Source organism: Neofelis nebulosa, chromosome 6 (assembly GCF_028018385.1).
Source record: "Neofelis nebulosa isolate mNeoNeb1 chromosome 6, mNeoNeb1.pri, whole genome shotgun sequence".
NCBI classification, from domain to species: domain Eukaryota; kingdom Metazoa; phylum Chordata; class Mammalia; order Carnivora; family Felidae; genus Neofelis; species Neofelis nebulosa.
The window spans coordinates 110,910,106-110,930,272 of record NC_080787.1 but is presented as its reverse complement, the minus strand read 5'-3'; the positions used below and the strand labels follow the sequence as shown (position 1 = coordinate 110,930,272).

General features: G+C 37.3%; 1 protein-coding gene and 1 non-coding gene across 11 annotated transcripts in view; both read left to right on the top strand.

Annotated features, from left to right (window-relative positions):
- FAM184A (family with sequence similarity 184 member A) overlaps positions 1-12,776 on the top strand; it is a 123,404-nt gene extending 110,628 nt beyond the window's left edge. For 3 of the 10 annotated variants that reach the window (XM_058735115.1, XM_058735111.1, XM_058735108.1), the window contains 4 exons: positions 5,354-5,471; positions 8,084-8,188; positions 10,662-10,864; positions 12,429-12,776. In XM_058735115.1, coding sequence (XP_058591098.1) covers positions 5,354-5,471; positions 8,084-8,188; positions 10,662-10,864; positions 12,429-12,510 — 508 coding nt within the window. In that variant the 3' untranslated portion in view covers positions 12,511-12,776. Of the gene's footprint in view, positions 1-5,353; positions 5,472-8,083; positions 8,189-10,628; positions 10,865-11,696 lie in introns of all 10 variants that reach the window. The other 7 variants (XM_058735109.1, XM_058735114.1, XM_058735107.1 and 4 more) reach the window with 4 other exon arrangements.
- LOC131515659 (U6 spliceosomal RNA) lies at positions 7,510-7,616 on the top strand. Its single transcript, XR_009263697.1, has one exon. It is a non-coding gene; the product is annotated as a U6 spliceosomal RNA (small nuclear RNA).
- Positions 12,777-20,167: the final 7,391 nt, after the last annotated feature.

Here is a 20,167-nt window from a genome sequence, read left to right as displayed (position 1 = left end):
ACCAGAAAACTGCTATCATACAACTAGTCTCTAGTTTAGGTATTTACTCTTTTAGTTGAAACCAAACACACACACAAATAAATGTATTTAGACCAGGGCTGCCCAGATTTTTCTATGATAACGAAAATGTCCTGTATCTGCTCTGCCCAGTACGGTTGTTACTAGCCACAATGGCTGTTGACCATTTGAATTGTGGCTAGTGCCACCAAGGAATTGAATTTTTAATTTCATTTTAATTAATTTAAATGTAAATAGCCAGATATGGACTAGTGGCTACCATATTGGGAAAGCACAGTTTCTTGTTTTTGTTTTTGTTTTTGTTTTTGTTTTTTTTTAAATATTTTTTTTTCAACGTTTTTTATTTATTTTTGGGACAGAGAGAGACAGAGCATGAACGGGGGAGGGTCAGAGAGAGAGGGAGACACAGAATCGGAAACAGGCTCCAGGCTCCGAGCCATCAGCCCAGAGCCTGACGCGGGGCTCGAACTCATGGACCGCGAGATCGTGACCTGGCTGAAGTCGGACGCTTAACCGACTGCGCCACCCAGGCGCCCCTGTTTTTGTTTTTTTGAGAGAGACAGAGACAGACAGAGTTTGCAAGCAGGGGAGGGATAGAGACAGAGGGAAACACAGGATCCGAAGCAGGCTTCAGGCTCTGAGCTGTTGGCACAGAACCCAATGCGACACTCGAACTCACAAATCGCAAGATCATCATGACCTGAGCCAAAGTCAGACAATTAACCAACTGAGCCACCCAGGCACCCCTGGAAAGCACAGTTTTAGACAGTTGAGATATTTCTGCCTTATATCCTTAAATGCAGCCTGCTTGGATCTGCTGAATGCCTTCATCAGTGGTGGTGAGCAGGGAGACTGCATTCCAGGTTAAGGAGCTGGGGGGACAACATTTGAACTATTCTTAGCCTGTTGCAAAGGACTATGGACATCGTACTGAAGTTCCTAATCAACTGCATGCTAACTTTAAGTCTTTGAAATTGGAAAAGCCCTGTGGAATCATAGAAGTGGGTGGTAGTGGAAGGGCTGCAGCATTATGGGTCAGGCTGAAGCCTGAAGTGGAAGGGCCTCTCGAGCAGCTGGAAGCTTTATTTCTGTTTCTGCCCCAAACCCTGTTTGGACTTCAGGGAAGAGGGGAATGGAAATTTAAAGAATGGAAAGGTACCCTCTAAACATTGTAGAAATGGTGATGAGTTCTGTAGTTATGGAATGATTACTAGAAAACCCCCTCTCTAGTGCTAGGTACTCAAGTCTTAGATTTTCTGATATTCTATAGAAACTATTTTATTTTCCTGAGTGGGATAGTAGTAAAACCCTTGTGTCTAATATGTCATAGTTTTTGTTTGTTTTAGAAACAAATGAGAGAATGGCTGTTTTAAAGAATTTTAAGCCAAATCTAAATCTATATAGAATGTGGATGGGGTCATGACATCTTTATTATGCAAAAAGGGGAGTTCAGAGATTATTATTGATTGTCTAAGTTTACATTAACTTCTCACTGTACTGAAACAAAAAGAGTTTCTTCTTGGGGGAAGCAGAGTTTTCTGTATGGGGCTTTTAAGTAGGTAAGTAATCCCTAATTGAAAAAACACTCCACCATATTGGAATTACCACTCTTTAAAAGTTCTTGATTAAAGAGTTCTTTTATCTATACTACTCTAATCATCTTTTGTTGTTGTTGTTTGATTTTTAAATTACCATTCAGGTTGTGTTCATAAGTTTTGTGAGGTAAGGAGATAGTAGTCTGTGCCCATACATTATGGGGAAATAAAGGTTCAACATTAAACTTCTTCAATTATTGTATTTCCTTTCCTTAAACTGTAGAGAAGGATGGTATAATAGAGTTTATTTTTATATAGTTAAGATTCTAAAATATATGTGTGCCAATACTCTTTGGCCTATAATCTCAATTTGCTGACTTTGTCAATTATTTTTATAAAGCATAGGAGTACTGCCACCTTGAAAAGTTTTTTATATGTTTTATACAGATTTTTTATGTATTCATATTTTTGGTTTGTGTTGTTCATGAACCCTAGACATTGACCTATATATTCTCAGAGCCAAAAAAAATCAGGGCATGCATGCCTGGGGAGAATCCAACAGTGACCTAATTAGTAATTATATATGTTTTAATTCTGTTTTCTCTAGTATTTTTTTAATTTTTAAAAAAAATTTTAATATGAAATTTATTGTCAAATTGGTTTCCATACAACACCCAGTGCTCCTCCCAACAGGTGCCCTCCTCAATGCCCATCACCCACCCTCCCACCCCCCATCAACCCTCAGTTTATTCTCAGTTTTTAAGAGTCTCTTATGGTTTGGCTCTCTCCCTTAACTTTTTTTTCCCCCTTCTCCTCCCCCATAGTCTTCTGTTCTCAGTATTACTTTTAATGTGAATCTGTATTTTGAGTAAAAGACTATACAAACTTGTACATTTCCCCTCAAGGCAGTGTTTCCCAGGCTTTATTAACCTTTCAGAATTTGGTCATTTCTGGCTACCAGCTACCTTTGCTACGGTTTTCATATTTTTAATTGACTCATTATAACTTAAAAAATTTAACAGGAAAACTTGATTATTTCTGCAGTAAAACCATTATCACTACTGAAAAATCGTATCCATTTTTCTTTTTTTTTTAAACGTTTATTTTTGAGAGACAGAGTGTGAGCAGGGGAGGGGCAGAGAGAGGGGGAGACACAGAATCAGAAGCAGGCTCCAGGCTCTGAGCTGTCAGCACAGAGCCCAACAGGGGGCTTGAACCCACAAACCATGACCTGAGCTGAAGTTGGATGCTCAACCAACTGAGCCACCTAGGCGCCCCGTATCCATTTTTCTAAATAGAAGTTAGGCTGGGGCACCTGGATGGCTCACTTGGTCAAGCATCCTTATCATTCTTGTGGGTTCTTGAGTTTGAGCCCCAGTTGGGCTCCATGCTGTGACAGTGCAGAGCTGTTTGGCCCTCCCCCACCCATTCTGTCTGTCTCTCTCTCTCTCTCTCAAAATAAATAAACTTTAAAAATAAGTAAATAAATAGAAGCTAGGCTGTAATTATACAAATGTAAATTCTGTGAAAATACAACAATGTTATTAGATCCTAGCTAGCTATTTGATGCTGCAGGCCTGCCCAAGTGGTATGAAGTAGGGTAATAAGCATATGTTATAAAGGCCATTTAAGATACATAGAACAAAACTGTGACTTTTTTCATTCTTGTGACCAGAAAGATTAAAGGAGAATAAACTAAGATCATTTCCTGTACCACCAGTTGTTCACACCTAGTCTTTAGGAAGCAGTGCTGGCCTAGAGGTCACAGGGGCAACTGAAGAAAGAGATTGTTGACCAGCTTTGGCTTGAAATGGATCAGAGTAACACCGAGGGTTCTTCCTGTTAGAATTTTGAAAGACTTGGTAATTCTGGAAATATATTTGCAAGTTAAATCTAGATCATTTTACTTGTTCTCTCCTTTAATGCTTTCCCATTTATATTTATATGAATGGTTTCTTCAATTTAATCAATTATTTTTTCCCTTTAATATCCAGGTATCTTTTAAAAGGTGTGTGTGTGTGTGTGTGTGTGTGTGTGTGTGTGTGTGTGTGTGTGTAAGAGAGAGAGAGAGAGAGAGAGAGAGAGAGAGAGAGGGAGAAAGTCATTTTGTGGAGAGGATTAACTGATGACAGTTTTGTAGGTAAAGCATGCTTAACCTAAATGAGAACTTACACTAGAATTGAGGCTCAGAGCAAAAAAGATGGGTCACGGGTTGTAAGTGATTTAGACTCACTTTTCCTTAACTTCTCATTGTACTAGAACTAAAATAATAGACATAATAGTTTTATTTTTTTTAATTTTGTTCTGTTTTGGGTTTTTTTTTTTCCATAATAGTTTTAAATAAGGTGTTAAGTTGAGTTTTTTAGTGACCATTTACTGCCAAGTATTCTTGTTTAGCTGCAGGAAGCAGTTCAAAAATCTTGTATTTTGTGTTTAATGATAAAGTTCTACAGTGACATCTTGTGGCTACTCCAGTGTTAAACCCAATGCCTTTTTCCTTGACTGGATTATTGTTTCTCAAGCTTCTTAAAACTGTTGCCCTTAAAACACCGTATCACTATAAAATGCAAGTCCCTTTATGTGAGCCCAGTGAAATCACATCTTTCACTCAGTCTGCATGGTCACAAAAGAACAAAAGTAAAGACAGTGAAACTAACCTCAAACTGAACTGACAAAGACCAACTGATTCTGAGACTGCCCCTTCCTAACCCCACACTTCCCTTCACCCACACACCTCCCTAAACCCTCTAGATTAGAACTTTAGCTTGGAGTGAGTTAGTGTAGGAGTTTACTAAAATTCCTAAAGTACACAGAGATTCTTGTGCCCCTTTAGAATTAGGGGGTGGGAGTAGATCACAGAATCCTAGCAGACAGATTGTCTACAAGTTATTCAGTATTTGTTGAGTGAATAAGTTTTTCTGTGTGTCTTCATCCACCATGATTTTATTGAGCTTAATTTCTATCCTTTTATTTTCAAAGGAGTGAATTTTTAAGTCGTTCTACTTAAATTTTCTAAAATTGAAAGTACTTCTTCTGTAGCAGTTTCCATTTGCATCCTCTTCATTCTGCCTTGTCTTATATTTTTGGACCCTGCATGGTCTGTGGAGCCTCTGCTCATAAAGGGTGGCCTCTATCCTGGAGTCTTCAGTGGCATTCATTCCTGTTGCCTTCTCATCTCATTCAGGGCAGAAAAAGGGAAAAATGAAATTATCTGATGTACCTTTTTTGGAGTGTAATGTATTAGCTGATAATACAGAATTTTTAAGTTGAGTTTCCCATAAACCGGAAAAGAATGATGTTATTATATGTGTCCTTTGTTTCCCTTTCCTCTGTATCTTTTCTTGTCCCTTGTCCCTTTTCGATATGTTACCAATCCTTATGTCATCACACAGGAGTATAATTTTGGTAAGTTCTCCTGATAGTGAGCCTACAATTCCAGCATCAAACCTGTATTTAGAGGTATTATTCAATATATCATTTCTTCTACAGAACTTACCTCACCTCATCCCCACACACTGTTGAATGACTTACAATGAGTGAATTCTTCCAAAAGTAACCTGCAAAGTCTTTAATAAACATCCTCTACCCTGTAGAGCCTTTAATAAGGCTATTTAATAAGATATTTTAGCTTTAATAGCTTTAATAAGCTATTGAGGCAACCATGTTATTCTGAAAAGTTTTAAGGAAAAAAGTTTGGTTTTAAATTTTGTATGTGTTCAGCTGGACTATTTTGAAAACTGCAGGTATTAAAAAGGATGTGTCTGAGTCCTATCAATGAACTAAAGGTTTCTTGTTTTCAGACTAGAAGAAATGGAAGAAAAATATCTAATGAGAGAATCAAAACCAGAAGATATACAGATGATTACAGAATTAAAAGCCATGCTTACAGAAAGAGACCAAGTCATAAAGAAACTAATTGTAAGATTTGCGGGGGGAGGGGGAGGTTGTAACCATGTTAGTAATCAATAGACTGTGGGTTGGCAAAACATGGAAAAGTATTAAGTAATGCTAAGTGAAAATTGAAAGTATAAACTATATGCATTGTGATTGAAAGTTTATTAAAATGTTCATGAATTAAGAAATACAAAGTAATTAAAAATTTTAAATTTGGTATTAGGGTAAAGGGATTGTGCTTCTTTTCAGTATTTTTTTAAGAGTCTTTTTTAGGACATATGTTTAAATAATATGTCGTTGCCAATGTACAGTTAATATACGTTTGAAGTTATATACAATGTACAGCTAATATACTATATGAACAATATGCATATTGTTCATGTAGAATTAGAGTTGGATAGGAAAGAAGAGTCAACACATGCATGCATCATCCTGTACCGTATACTTCCAGTTAGTCATGTTAACTTACCCTGATCCAAAGGGATATTCCATGGGAAAAGGGTTCCATTTTGTTAGGGTTCTAAGAAAGGCTTCAGGCTCTCTCTTAAGAGTCTCGGTCCAAACTGAGGTGTCAGGGTCTCTGACCAGTCCATCAGGGAAGAAAACACAGATTTAACAATAAATAGACTGCCTTCATTGAAGCTATTATTCTTCAAGAATAAGAAATACACAAATGTTTCATAATTCATGAAACATTTTAGAGTCTTCCGATCCATAATTATTGTTTTTTACTATCACTAAAAAAGAAAAATCTTTCAGAGTAAAACTAAAAATAGAATGCTAATCACTCTATTGGCTCACTGATCTCTTCAACTGAAAACTATGGACATTAGCATGAAAAGAGAGCCTAGAAGCATTTATTTCTGAAGTCCTTTTTCTTTAACTTATCTATGTTAGCATCTAGGAAAGCTATCCTGTTGGCTGGGACTAGAAGTTCCTGCCAAAAGCAGCAGGTCATAGATTGGGGTTCATTATGGAGCCAGGAGCAGACATTGGCAAGATTTCCCAGGCATTGTGAACATGAGCACAGCCCTCATAGATTGCTTTGATTACCTTACATTCCACACATGAAGTTATTAGCAAATATATTAAGTATATTTCATCCATGGTAGAAACAGCTTTTCCAGTTCTTAGTGAGCATACGTCACAGATATAGTTGTATTTTATCCTCACAACAGGATAGGTATCAGACTTCAAAGAATAAAACAAACTCAAAGCAACACCTAGTTGGTGACAGACTAGGAATCCAGCTAAGGGTTGTTCTACACGCTTTCCACTATACCCTGATTCTGTGGACTCTGAAGTACGTGGGCTGAGATTAATGATACAAAAGGTAGTGGTAACTAAGAAGGGAATGAAGAATCTAGTTCTACTAGAGCACAGTCCTGCATTTCACACTCATGTATTTATTTCCTAAAGTTTAGTTGTTCAGTTGACATATACTGGTCACGCGAAAGGCAAAGATTTATCTCTATGTAGGTCACTGTTTCTCTGGTCAGTGATTACCACTGCTGTAATACAGCTGACCCTTGAATAATGCAGGGGTTAGGGACACCAACTCTGTGCACAGTTGAAAATCCACATATAACTGGATTCCCCCAAAACTGAATTACTAATAGACTACTGTTGACTGGAAGCCCTGCCGATACCAAAGTCAGTTAACACTTATTCTGTATATGTGTCATTACTGTATTCTTATAATAAAGTAAGCTAGAAAGAAAAATGTCACGATGAAAATACATTTACAGTACTATACTGTATTTATATAAAAAAAAAATCAGTGTGTAAATGTACCCACACAGTTCAAACCTGTATTATTCAAAAGTTAACTGAACATTGAGGTTTCAGAGAGGAGATTAAGCAAGATGAAATGTATTTGCAGTACTGAAGATAATGCTGTATCAGTATCACCTTTATAGAAACAACAAAACCATGCACACAACTCCATGAATGTAAGTTAAGCATGTTCAAACTGCACAGCCTGCAGTTTGGAATAGAGATGGGACCAAGGAAACCATTTCGATCCAATCTTGAAGGGAAAAGTTATTAAAGGGTAGAGAAGGTGCTCGCTTCGGCAGCACATATACTAAAATTGGAACGATACAGAGAAGATTAGCATGGCCCCTGTGCAAGGATGACACGCAAATTCGTGAAGCATTCCATATTTAAAAAAAAAATAAAAAAGAAAGGGTAGAGAAGAGTCTCAAAGCATAGGGTATTGAAAGGTTTTGATAACCATCCCACCAGCAGTCCTTAAGACACTGGCAATCAGATTTAGAAACCTTTGGGGCGCCTGGGTAGCCAAATCGGTTAAGCGTCCAACTTTGGCTCAGGTCACAATCTCACGGTTTGTGAGTGAACCTCGCGTGGGGCTCTGTGCTGACAGCTCAGAGCCTGGAGCCTGCTTCGGATTCTGTGCCTCCCTCTCTCCTGCCCCTCCCCTGCTCATGCTCGCTCTCTCTCTCTCTCTCTCTCTCAAAAATAAACATTAAAAAAAATTTTTTTAATCTTTGATGAACAAGGTATATAAATCTTCAGGTTTTATATTAAATTTTGAATGGAATGGCATTTATACATTACAGTTTTAAATTTTCAATAGAAAATGTCTAAGTGACGTTTATAATTCTTTTGCATAGGAGGATAATAAATTTTATCAGCTGGAATTAGTCAATCGAGAAACTAACTTCAACAAAATGTTTAACTCAAGCCCTTCTGTTGGTGTTATTAATCCATTGACTAAGGTATGTGCTATAAACACCATAAAATAGGGATGTAGTTTAAAACTTGCTTTAAAAATTTTAATATTTAGAGCAGCATAGGATAAAGCTTACAAACAATGTTTTCAATTTAATATTTAGGACTAAAATCTATGAATTCTTTATGTATACATTTTCACTGAACGAGGCTAATATTTTTGTTGAGAATTCTTATTCCTTAAAACATTTTATTAATTATAAACCCTTGGTTTCTACCATTTTGTTTTTCATATCTCCAAAGAAAACTAACTTTTAAATCTCCTCAGGATAATTTCTTGTCATTTTCTTGGTGTTCACTATTCTCTGTGGGATCCTAAAGGTACTCCAGCCCTGTATACACAACAGCTCTCCCTAACGTAAAGCCTAAGGCCTGCCATCTTAATGGACCTTGCATTGGACATGTATTTTGTTGCCTACTAGTCTTTGGAAAAAGGCTTTACTTCTCTCAGTCTTAGGACCTCTCATGACAATTAAAATTGAAGATGACCCATTTTTTGGGCCATCTTTGTTACTCTCTTAGGACAGATGGAAGAGCCTTGTAGACAAATGAGATGGGCATGGCTAAGTCTTACACATCTTTGTACCCCAGCTTCCTGTGGCTCCCCTCATAGTGCTTTGGGTATAGTAGGTAATCAATAAATATTTGTTCAGTTGCAAACTTCATCACATATTCTATAAGCTACCACAGGTAAGTGAATAAAGCAAATAAGAATAAATAATTATATTGGCTTCACAGGAACTTATATATCTTCTGGAAGACATCAGTAATAGAAATAAAGTACTAGTGGTAAAGCTGTCTTTTGATTCAGATTTAATTAATTTGCCCATCATGCCTAATTTCTATTAGGCGCTTAGCCAGAAACTTTTGCTTTCAAAGCTCATAAAAACTTCTCTGTTAAGAACATGGGATTCTATCCTTCCTTCACAAGTTAAAGTGCTCCAAACTTTAAACTTAAACCTTTAACATAGAGTGACTTAAATGTTTTATGAAACAGAATGACTAAAGTAGGGAGGCATATAGCTTCAGAGCCTAAAATACTGCCTGGCACATTGAAGGTTCTCAGTAAATAATTGGTGAATGAATTAATATAGTTAGTTTCAGTTTTTAAGTCCATAATTTAGGGTGAAATAAGCTTTTAATTAGGGAGCAAGATTATGAGACTTGCTGAAACAAGATAATAAAAAGGAAAATATTTCTAATATATTTTGCGGAATTACAGTTTTAGCTATAAAACCATTACCGTAGAACTTTATAATAATACTTTTATAATAACACCAATAACACTTTTATAATAATAACAATATTTTTTATTTCTTCAAATAGTAACCTTAAATGGGTTTATTTAATGCCCTCTGGTGACCAGAACAAGAAAATGCACACAATACATCTTTGTTAATTTTTGAATGACTTCACCTTTCACTAATACTGTGATTCTAGAAGATATCCTTTCTTTTTTCAGTTATGCTAAAGACTCTTTGTCAGAGACTCCATGACTGACAGAATATGACAGAGGGCAATCTGTAGATAGCAAGATCATTACTTTGTAAATAAAGGAAGAAGGCCAATTAGGCTTTTTTTTTTTAAACACTCGAATCATTTTGCAGAAAAATATTTCATAAATTTAACTAGTACACATTTAGTAAAATATGGGAGTATTAAAAATATCTTGCAACTTGTGAATTTTTATTCTGCACAGCAAGATGAGTGCGAATAAAATAGAGACTTAAGTTAATGATTTGTAAACTGATAGGTTTTGATACTCTGCGATTATATTCCTCTTGCTATCTGCTTTTAAAGACCAACTAGAAAATAAAAAAAGATGGATCACTTTTGTTTTATATCCTTTAAATGCTTTAAAGATTATGAGCCAATTAGTGATACTACCAACTGGGAAATGAGATTTAATTATGCAGACTTAATTTTCTCTTGTAAGGCAGCTTTGGGTCTTAAGTGGAAATGTGGAATATGTCTCAAACTACTGTGCCAAGTATTTTTTCACTTCCTCTTTTTTCCAGACAAGGACTGCCTCCCTTTGACAGAAGGCTAAAGTTCACGGACATCTCTTTAAAACTGTTTAACTTTATACCTTCTTCTCCTAATTTGAGCGAGCCCAAATCCATTTAGCCTTGTGGTATCTGCAAGACCTGCTCCTTCCCCATTTCCTCACAGTATTCTTTACCCTTTGGCATTCTTTCCATCTCCTCCCCTCCCCATGAACACCAATCCTCATTCTTTTCTGGCCCAGGAGCATGTCTGTCTGTGAGGATTCCATGTAGATAAAGAACACCTCCAAGGATCCCCAGACCACACTTTGGGTGACACTGGTTCATTTTAACATCCCAATTTACCGTAAAGCTTCCGAAATTTTTCCATGCCAAATTTATATCTTCTACTATTCCTATTTTCTCATTTGTCCTTATACAGGGACTATCCTCACATGTATTATTTTTAATGCAGCAAAAGAAGAAGAATGATAAATCACCAACAAACAGGTTTGTGAGTGTTCCCAATCTAAGTGCTCTGGAATCTGGTGGAGTGGGCAACGGACATCCTAACCGCCTGGCTCCCATTCCTAATTCTCCAGTCCACGATACCGAGTTCAACAGCAGCAAACCACTTCCACAGCCAGTGCCACCTAAAGAGCCCAAGACATTTTTGAGGTGAGCCCCGTCTCACCAATGATTTTTTTTCTCTTTTCTTTTTTAACTTGAGAAATTTACCTTCTTACATTGCAGAAATTCACTACTTTAAGGACAGCCTAGGGAAAAAAACATATTACTGTGAAATCTTTTCAAAATATATTTATCACTTCTCTAGAGAACTTCTTTTTGGCTCTTAAGATTTTTTAAAATTTCTTGTCAGTTTTTCTATATACTGAAAGAAGTGCTAATTCTTAATATTTATGGATAATTGCTTCATTTTGAGTATTGTAGCCAATTTTTTCACTAATCATCTTTATTACAGAACTTTAAATTATTTTTTATTTCTGTTATATTTTTTCACTCTCTTGTTTGCCAGGCTTATTTACAAATATATATGCTTACTGCCAAAATAAAATATATGTAAGCTCTGGGAACTTCATGATCTACATAAGCAAAAAATAAAAAATTTTTACCATTGACATTCCAATTTTAAGTTAAACTCAGACTTGATTAAATGCATTCACATGGAGAATTTGAATGAAACCCAATTGTTTATCCATTAAATAAAGTCAGAAAGTACTGGTTTTTGGTAAATGTTTACCTTACTATTACTGCTTCTGTGCTGCTTTAAATTTACTGTTTAACTTATTCCTACTAAATCTCAACTGTGTCACCAGTAATAGCCTTACAGGTAGACTATCTTTTTCTAGGGTAAGTGATTACACAGTTAATGACAAATTATTTTAAAGAGAAAAAATAGCAAGAATGAAAATAGTCAAATACGTTTTGAATGTGTCTCCTGCTAAATATTTTGTGTTGCTTATTTTCCCTTGTGCATGGGTATGTTCAGGTATCAGTAAGATGCATGTGCATGAGCTCAAGGAACATGACTACTGGAGTTTCCATTACACATTGTTGCGTGCCTTGTAATTTCCCCCAAAGACGGTAGGGATTCTTTTATTTTCTCAACTAGCCCAAAGACTCTTTAGTTAGAATTAAGTATAAATTTGAACTTTGAAGATGGAGGAGAAACTGGCTTCTGAATGGTACTCCTTTCCCCCTAGAGTATTTGCTTATGGAATTATGATAGTTCAATATAAATATACATGTAGTAAAAATACCGAACCATGGCTTAGTTAACTTAAGTTAGTTATATTTGAGGATACATCTGTAAAAACCAAATGCTTCTGTCAGATTCTGAAATTTTAATTAACTAGAAGAAAAGGCGCTGAAAAAGAGGAATGTTCTCTTATTCTTATTTCTGACAATTCCTCCTGAATTTTCTTTATTCAAAGAAGGTGACATTATTTTTCTCAACTGTCTGGATTTTGGGGGGTTTTTTGTAATTTTTTGTAATTGTTTTGATGTGGCTCCTCCTTAACTGACTTCATCTGAGCTGCTGATGCACTCTCACACTCTCATGGAGTGGAGAACCCAATCTAGTGTAGAGGGGTCTACAAAACACATCTAATGCAGGGAACCGCTTGTGGTCATCTACACTGGTGTTTCTTTGTGCTTTTCCCTTCGTTTTGCAAAACAGCTTAATGCTGGGTTACATGTCTCTCTTTTTTTATGAATTCAGTCCTCCTCAGAGTGAAGCTTCCCCGGTGGCTTCTCCCGATCCCCAGCGCCAGGAGTGGTTTGCCCGGTACTTCACGTTCTGAAAGAGTAGTGTTGGCAACAGCTCTGTGTGGACTGTTCCTAAGAGCATGACCTTATACAGACCATTATGTGAACAGGCTTTCCTATGTCAGACACTGTGAATGAGAAAGTATTTGTCTCTCCAATTTGCAAATACACTATTTCCTGTGATATTTACTGGAATCACTCTACTATATTATGTGTGTAATTATAACAGTTATTTTTATTTGAGATGGAAGAGTCTTTAACCTTTGTAATTACTGCATAATAAATTTTGTTAGAACAAACAGTGATTTTCATTTTTTTCTAGTAAGTTTGAGTTTTTAAGTATTTTTTAATTCTAGGTAAGACTTACCCAAAAAGTGTTTTCTGAAAAAAGTTTTCCTGCATAATAACAAAATATCAAATTATTTGACTTCAATAATCAAAACAAAATCAGGATAGGTAAATCTACTGATTTGTTCCATTACCATGTGTAATATAAACTGTGTCCTCTAAATTTACAAGACTATAATGAAAACACTTGTGGAAATTGTAGATTTTCAACTATAGAAAATACTGCTGACTTATTTATAGTGTATTTTACTACTCTGATAGTTGGGGATCTAGAGCTTCTAATACAGTTAGTATCTATGATTAATATTTATGGCCAAAGGCTATTTGGTAGAGACAGTTCTATCGTAATTTGTCTTAGGAATTAGTTTGTTACTGACACATGGACTCAACTACTACTCAACAACTGGAGTGCCAAATTTGGTTGATTAAGCAATGTAGATTTTAGAAAAATCTGGGTGAACAAGATAAATACAAATACCTGGTCTATGAATGATTGTAACAACAACAAAGACCAATTTTTTAAATGGTTACTATGTGTGAGACACTGTGCTCAGGGGCAGTAGAAAGATCATGTTATTTAATCTTCACCAAATCTTCAAGAAACAAACCACTGTGTATGAGTGTGCACAGTTGGCATGTTCTTATAAGTTATCCTGGAAAAAAAAGTTTATATAAAATACTTGCTCTGAATTTTTTTCTTCAACTGAGAATAAATTTTCTAAGAAAAGTGGTTAATGCTTATTTCAGAAAACAAATCTAGTTATAAGCACTTATTCCCATACCTAACTTGTATATATCTGCTATTTGGAGATGATTTACCAAGGAATTGATGATTAGTACTCATGCAGGTGACTGTGCTAGACACAGATATACAGAGATGATGAACATCTGTTCTCAAAGAGCTAACCATATACTTGCTGAAATAGCCAAGGACCACTTTTTCTTTTTTAAGCAACCTCAGAAGGCACACAGATAAGATTTATGGAGTGTACCATGAGAACAGAGAGGAGGAAGTCATTGATTCTACCTAAATGGTGACATGGAAAGCTTGACATGGAAATGGTGCCCAGCTGTAATACTGAAAGATGAGTAAGAATTAACCAGACCTGGGACGGGGTTGTTTCACATACAAACTAGTACAAGTGTCAAGAAAGTACAGGCCAGCTACATCCAGAGAATTAAGTGCAATCCTATGGGTCCTATGTGTAAGGGCTAGAGAACATGGCATAAGAGAGCAACCATTCCTTGAGCATCTAGCCTTTTATTAGAATTCAACATTTTTAATTAACAACTCAAATGAAAAACACAAGCATACAACTAGTAAAGGTTAAAACCTGTGCTCTTTCCATTGTGCTACAAAGGGCCTGAAATGCCTAGTAAGGAATTCAACTCAATCCTCTAGAATCTTGAGCATGTAATAAATAGCATGATTTGATTTAGAATTTTAAATTGCCATACTGGCTGCAAAAAAAAAGAAAAAAGACCTACATATATGTTGCCTGCAAGAGACTCACTTTAGACCTAAAAACACATACAATGAAAGTGAAAGGATGGAAAAAGATATCCCATACAAATAAAAACAAAGATGAGAGTAGCAATACATCTATCAAACAATAGACTTTAAAACAAAGACTGTAACAGGAGATTAAAAAAAAAAACAGGACATTACATAATGATAAAGGAATCAATCCAGCAAAACACAATAATTGTAAATATCTAAGCACCCAACATTGGAGCCCTTAAACCATAAAGCAAATATTAACAGACATAAAGGGAAAAATTGACAGTATAGCATGGGAATTTAACACCCCACTTATATCAATGAATACATTATCCAGACCGAAAATCAATATGGAAACAGTGTCTTTATTTATTTATTTTTTTTTTTAATTTTTTTTTTCAACATTTTTTATTTATTTTTGGGACAGAGAGAGACAGAGCATGAACGGGGGAGGGGCAGAGAGAGAGGGAGACACAGAATCGGAAACAGGCTCCAGGCTCCGAGCCATCAGCCCAGAGCCTGACGCGGGGCTCGAACTCACGGACCACGAGATCGTGACCTGGCTGAAGTCGGACGCTTAACCGACTGCGCCACCCAGGCGCCCCGAAACAGTGTCTTTAAATTACACATTAGATCAGATAGACTCAACAGACATATACAGTACATTCCATTCCAAAACATCAGAAGACACATTCTTTTCAAGGGCACATGGAACATTCTCCAGGACAGATCACATGTTAGGCCACAAAACAAATCTCAATTAGTTTAAAAAGATTAGAATCTTATCATGCATCTTTTCTGACCACAACAGTATGGAACTAGAAGTTAAACACAAGACCAAAAAAAAAAAAAAAAAAAAAAAACTAGAAAAAAACACAAACACATGGATGCTAAATAACATGCTGCTAAACAGCCAATGGCTCAACAAAGAAACGAAAGAGGAAATAAAAAAATACATGGAGACAAACGAACATGAAAATTCAATGGTCCAAAATCTTTGGGATGCATCAAAAGCAGTTCCAAGAGGGAAATTTAGAGCAATACAGGCTTAACTGAAGAAACAAATAATAGTCTTAATCTCACACCTAAAGGAACTAGAAAAAGAAGAAAAGCAAAGGTTAAGAGAAGGAAGGAAATAATAAAAATCACAGGAGAAATAAATGAAATACAAAGAAGAGACCAATGAAACCAACATTGATAACCCTTTAGTCACATTCATCAAGAAAAAAAAAGACCTAAGTAAATCCAGTAAGAAAGAAAAAAGGAGAAAGAACTGACACTACAGAAATACAAAGGATTGTGAGAAAATAATGTGAAAAATTCGTTGCCAAATTAGATAACCTAGAAGAAATGGATTAATTCTAGAAACATATAACATTTCAAAACTGAACCAGGAATAGAAAATTGAAACAGACCAACTACCAGTAACAAAATTGACCAGTAATCAAAAATTCTCAACAAATAAAAATCCAGGATTAGCTTCACAGGTGAATTCTAATAACATTTAAAGAAGAGTTAATACCTATTCTGGAAAAAAAAAAAAAAAAAAGGAAGCAAAGATTCCAAATACATTCTATATGGCTAGCATTACCCTGATACCAAAACTATATAAAGACACTCCAAAATAAAACTACAGGCCAATATCTCTGATGAACACAGGTGCAGAAATCCACAACAAAATATGAACAAACCAAACTCAACAAGACATTAAAAAAAATCATACAGGCAGACGAGAGGCCCACGGAAGAGGGTAGGAAGGGCGGCGAGGCGGTGCGCGCTCCACGGACTGGCGGGAGGGAGCCGGGGCGGAGGGGCGGCTCGCCGGCCAAGCAGAGCCCCCGAGTTGGGCTGGCAAAAGCGGAGGGGCCGGACGGACTGTGTTCCGACAGCAAGCGCGACTTAGCGTCTGGGAGGTCAGAAGTTAACAGCTCTGCTCAGAAAGCGGGAAGGCTGGAGGACAAAGGGAGGGAGAGCTGCTGAGCCCCCGGACGGCAGAGCTCAGCTTGGCGGGGAACAAAGGCGCTCACCAGCGCCATCTCCCCCGCCCATCCCCCAGCCAAAATCCCAAAGAGAACCAGTTCCTGCCAGGGAACTTGCTCGCTCCGTGCAAACACCCAACTCTGTGCTTCTGCGGAGCCAAACCTCCGGCAGCGGATCTGACTCCCTCCCGCTGCCACAGGGCCCCTCCTGAAGTGGATCACCTAAGGAGAAGCGAGCTAAGCCTGCCCCTCCCGCCCCCGTGCACCTTGCCTACCCACCCCAGCTAATACGCCAGCTCCCCAGCACCACAAGCCTGGCAGTGTGCAAGTAGACCAGACGGGCCACACCACCCCACAGTGAATCCCGCCCCTAGGAGAGGGGAAGAGAAGGCACACACCAGTCTGACTGTGGCCCCAGCGGTGGGCTGGGGGCAGACATCAGGTCAGACTGCGGCCCCGCCCACCAACTCCAGTTATACACCACAGCACTGGGGAAGTGCCCTGCGGGTCCTCACCACTCCAGGGACTGTCCAAAATGACCAAACGGAAGAATTCCCCTCAGAAGAATCTCCAGGAAATAACAACAGCTAATGAACTGATCAAAAAGGATTTAAATAATATAACAGAAAGTGAATTTAGAATAATAGTCATAAAATTAATCGCTGGGCTTGAAAACAGTATACAGGACAGCAGAGAATCTCTTGCTACAGAGATCAAGGGACTAAGGAACAGTCACGAGGAGCTGAAAAACGCTTTAAACGAAATGCAAAACAAAATGGAAACCACGACGGCTCGGATTGAAGAGGCAGAGGAGAGAATAGGTGAACTAGAAGATAAAGTTATGGAGAAAGAGGAAGCTGAAAGAAAGAGAGATAAAAAAATCCAGGAGTATGAGGGGAAAATTAGAGAACTAAGTGATACACTAAAAAGAAATAATATACGCATAATTGGTATCCCAGAGGAGGAAGAGAGAGGGAAAGGTGCTGAAGGGGTACTTGAAGAAATTATAGCTGAGAACTTCCCTGAACTGGGGAAGGAAAAAGGCATTGAAATCCAAGAGGCACAGAGAACTCCCTTCAGACGTAACTTGAATCGATCTTCTGCACGACATATCATAGTGAAACTGGCAAAATACAAGGATAAAGAGAAAATTCTGAAAGCAGCAAGGGATAAACGTGCCCTCACATATAAAGGGAGACCTATAAGACTCGTGACTGATCTCTCCTTTGAAACTTGGCAGGCCAGAAAGGCTTGGCACGATATCTTCAGTGTGCTAAACAGAAAAAATATGCAGCCGAGAATCCTTTATCCAGCAAGTCTGTCATTTAGAATAGAAGGAGAGATAAAGGTCTTCCCAAACAAACAAAAACTGAAGGAATTTGTCACCATGAAACCAGCCCTACAAGAGATCCTAAGGGGGATCCTGTGAGACAAAGTACCAGAGACATCACTACAAGCATAAAACATACAGACATCACAATGACTCTAAACCCGTATCTTTCTATAATAACACTGAATGTAAATGGATTAAATGCGCCAACCAAAAGACATAGGGTATCAGAATGGATAAAAAAACAAGACCCATCTATTTGCTGTCTACAAGAGACTCATTTTAGATCTGAGGACACCTTTAGATTGAGAGTGAGGGGATGGAGAACTATTTATCATGCTACTGGAAGCCAAAAGAAAGCTGGAGTAGCCATACTTATATCAGACAAACTAGACTTTAAATTAAAGGCTGTAACAAGAGATGAAGAAGGGCATTATATAATAATTACAGGGTCTATCCATCAGGAAGAGCTAACAATTATAAATGTCTATGCGCCAAATACCGGAGCCCCCAGATATATAAAACAGTTACTCATAAGCATAAGCAACCTTATTGATAAGAATGTGGTCATTGCAGGGGACTTTAACACACCACTTACAGAAATGGATAGATCATCTAGACACACAGTCAATAAAGAAACAAGGGCCCTGAATGATACATTGGATCAGATGGACTTGACAGATATATTTAGAACTCTGCATCCCAAAGCAACAGAATATACTTTCTTCTCGAGTGCACATGGAACATTCTCCAAGATAGATCATATACTGGGTCACAAAACAGCCCTTCATAAGTTTACAAGAATTGAAATTATACCATGCATACTTTCAGACCACAATGCTATGAAGCTTGAAATCAACCACAGGAAAAAGTCTGGAAAACCTCCAAAAGCATGGAGGTTAAAGAACACCCTACTAACGAATGAGTGGGTCAACCAGGCAATTAGAGAAGAAATTAAAAAATATATGGAAACAAACGAAAATGAAAATACAACAATCCAAACGCTTTGGGACGCAGCGAAGGCAGTCCTGAGAGGGAAATACATTGCAATCCAGGCCTATCTCAAGAAACAAGAAAAATCCCAAATACAAAATCTAACAGCACACCTAAAGGAAATAGAAGCAGAACAGCAAAGGCAGCCTAAACCCAGCAGAAGAAGAGAAATCATAAAGATCAGAGCAGAAATAAACAATATAGAATCTAAAAAAACTGTAGAGCAGATCAACGAAACCAAGAGTTGGTTTTTTGAAAAAATAAACAAAATTGACAAACCTCTAGCCAGGCTTCTCAAAAAGAAAAGGGAGATGACCCAAATAGATAAAATCATGAATGAAAATGGAATTATTACAACCAATCCCTCAGAGATACAAACAATTATCAGGGAATACTATGAAAAATTATATGCCAACAAATTGGACAACCTTGAAGAAATGGACAAATTCCTAAACACCCACACTCTTCCAAAACTCAATCAGGAGGAAATAGAAAGCTTGAACAGACCCATAACCAGCGAAGAAATTGAATCGGTTATCAAAAATCTCCCAACAAATAAGAGTCCAGGACCAGATGGCTTCCCAGGGGAGTTCTACCAGACGTTTAAAGCAGAGATGATACCTATCCTTCTCAAGCTATTCCAAAAAATAGAAAGGGAAGGAAAACTTTCAGACTCATTCTATGAAGCCAGTATTACTTTGATTCCTAAACCAGACAGAGACCCAGTAAAAAAAGAGAACTACAGGCCAATATCCCTGATGAATATGGATGCAAAAATTCTCAATAAGATACTAGCAAATCGAATTCAACAGCATATAAAAAGAATTATTCACCATGATCAAGTGGGATTCATTCCTGGGATGCAGGGCTGGTTCAACATTCGCAAATCGATCAACGTGATACATCACATTAACAAAAAAAAAGAGAAGAACCATATGATCCTGTCAATCGATGCAGAAAAGGCCTTTGACAAAATCCAGCACCCTTTCTTAATAAAAACCCTTGAGAAAGTCGGGATAGAAGGAACATACTTAAAGATCATAAAAGCCATTTATGAAAAGCCCACAGCTAACATCATCCTCAATGGGGAAAAACTGAGAGCTTTTTCCCTGAGATCAGGAACACGACAGGGATGCCCACTCTCACCGCTGCTGTTTAATATAGTGCTGGAAGTTCTAGCATCAGCAATCAGACAACAAAAGGAAATCAAAGGCATCCAAATTGGCAAAGATGAAGTCAAGCTTTCGCTTTTTGCAGATGACATGATATTATACATGGAAAATCCGATAGACTCCACCAAAAGTCTGCTAGAACTGATACATGAATTCAGCAAAGTTGCCGGATACAAAATCAATGTACAGAAATCAGTTGCATTCTTATACACTAACAATGAAGCAACAGAAAGACAAATAAAGAAACTGATCCCATTCACAATTGCACCAAGAAGCATAAAATACCTAGGAATAAATCTAACCAAAGATGTAAAAGATCTGTATGCTGAAAACTATAGAAAGCTTATGCAGGTAATTGAAGAAGATATA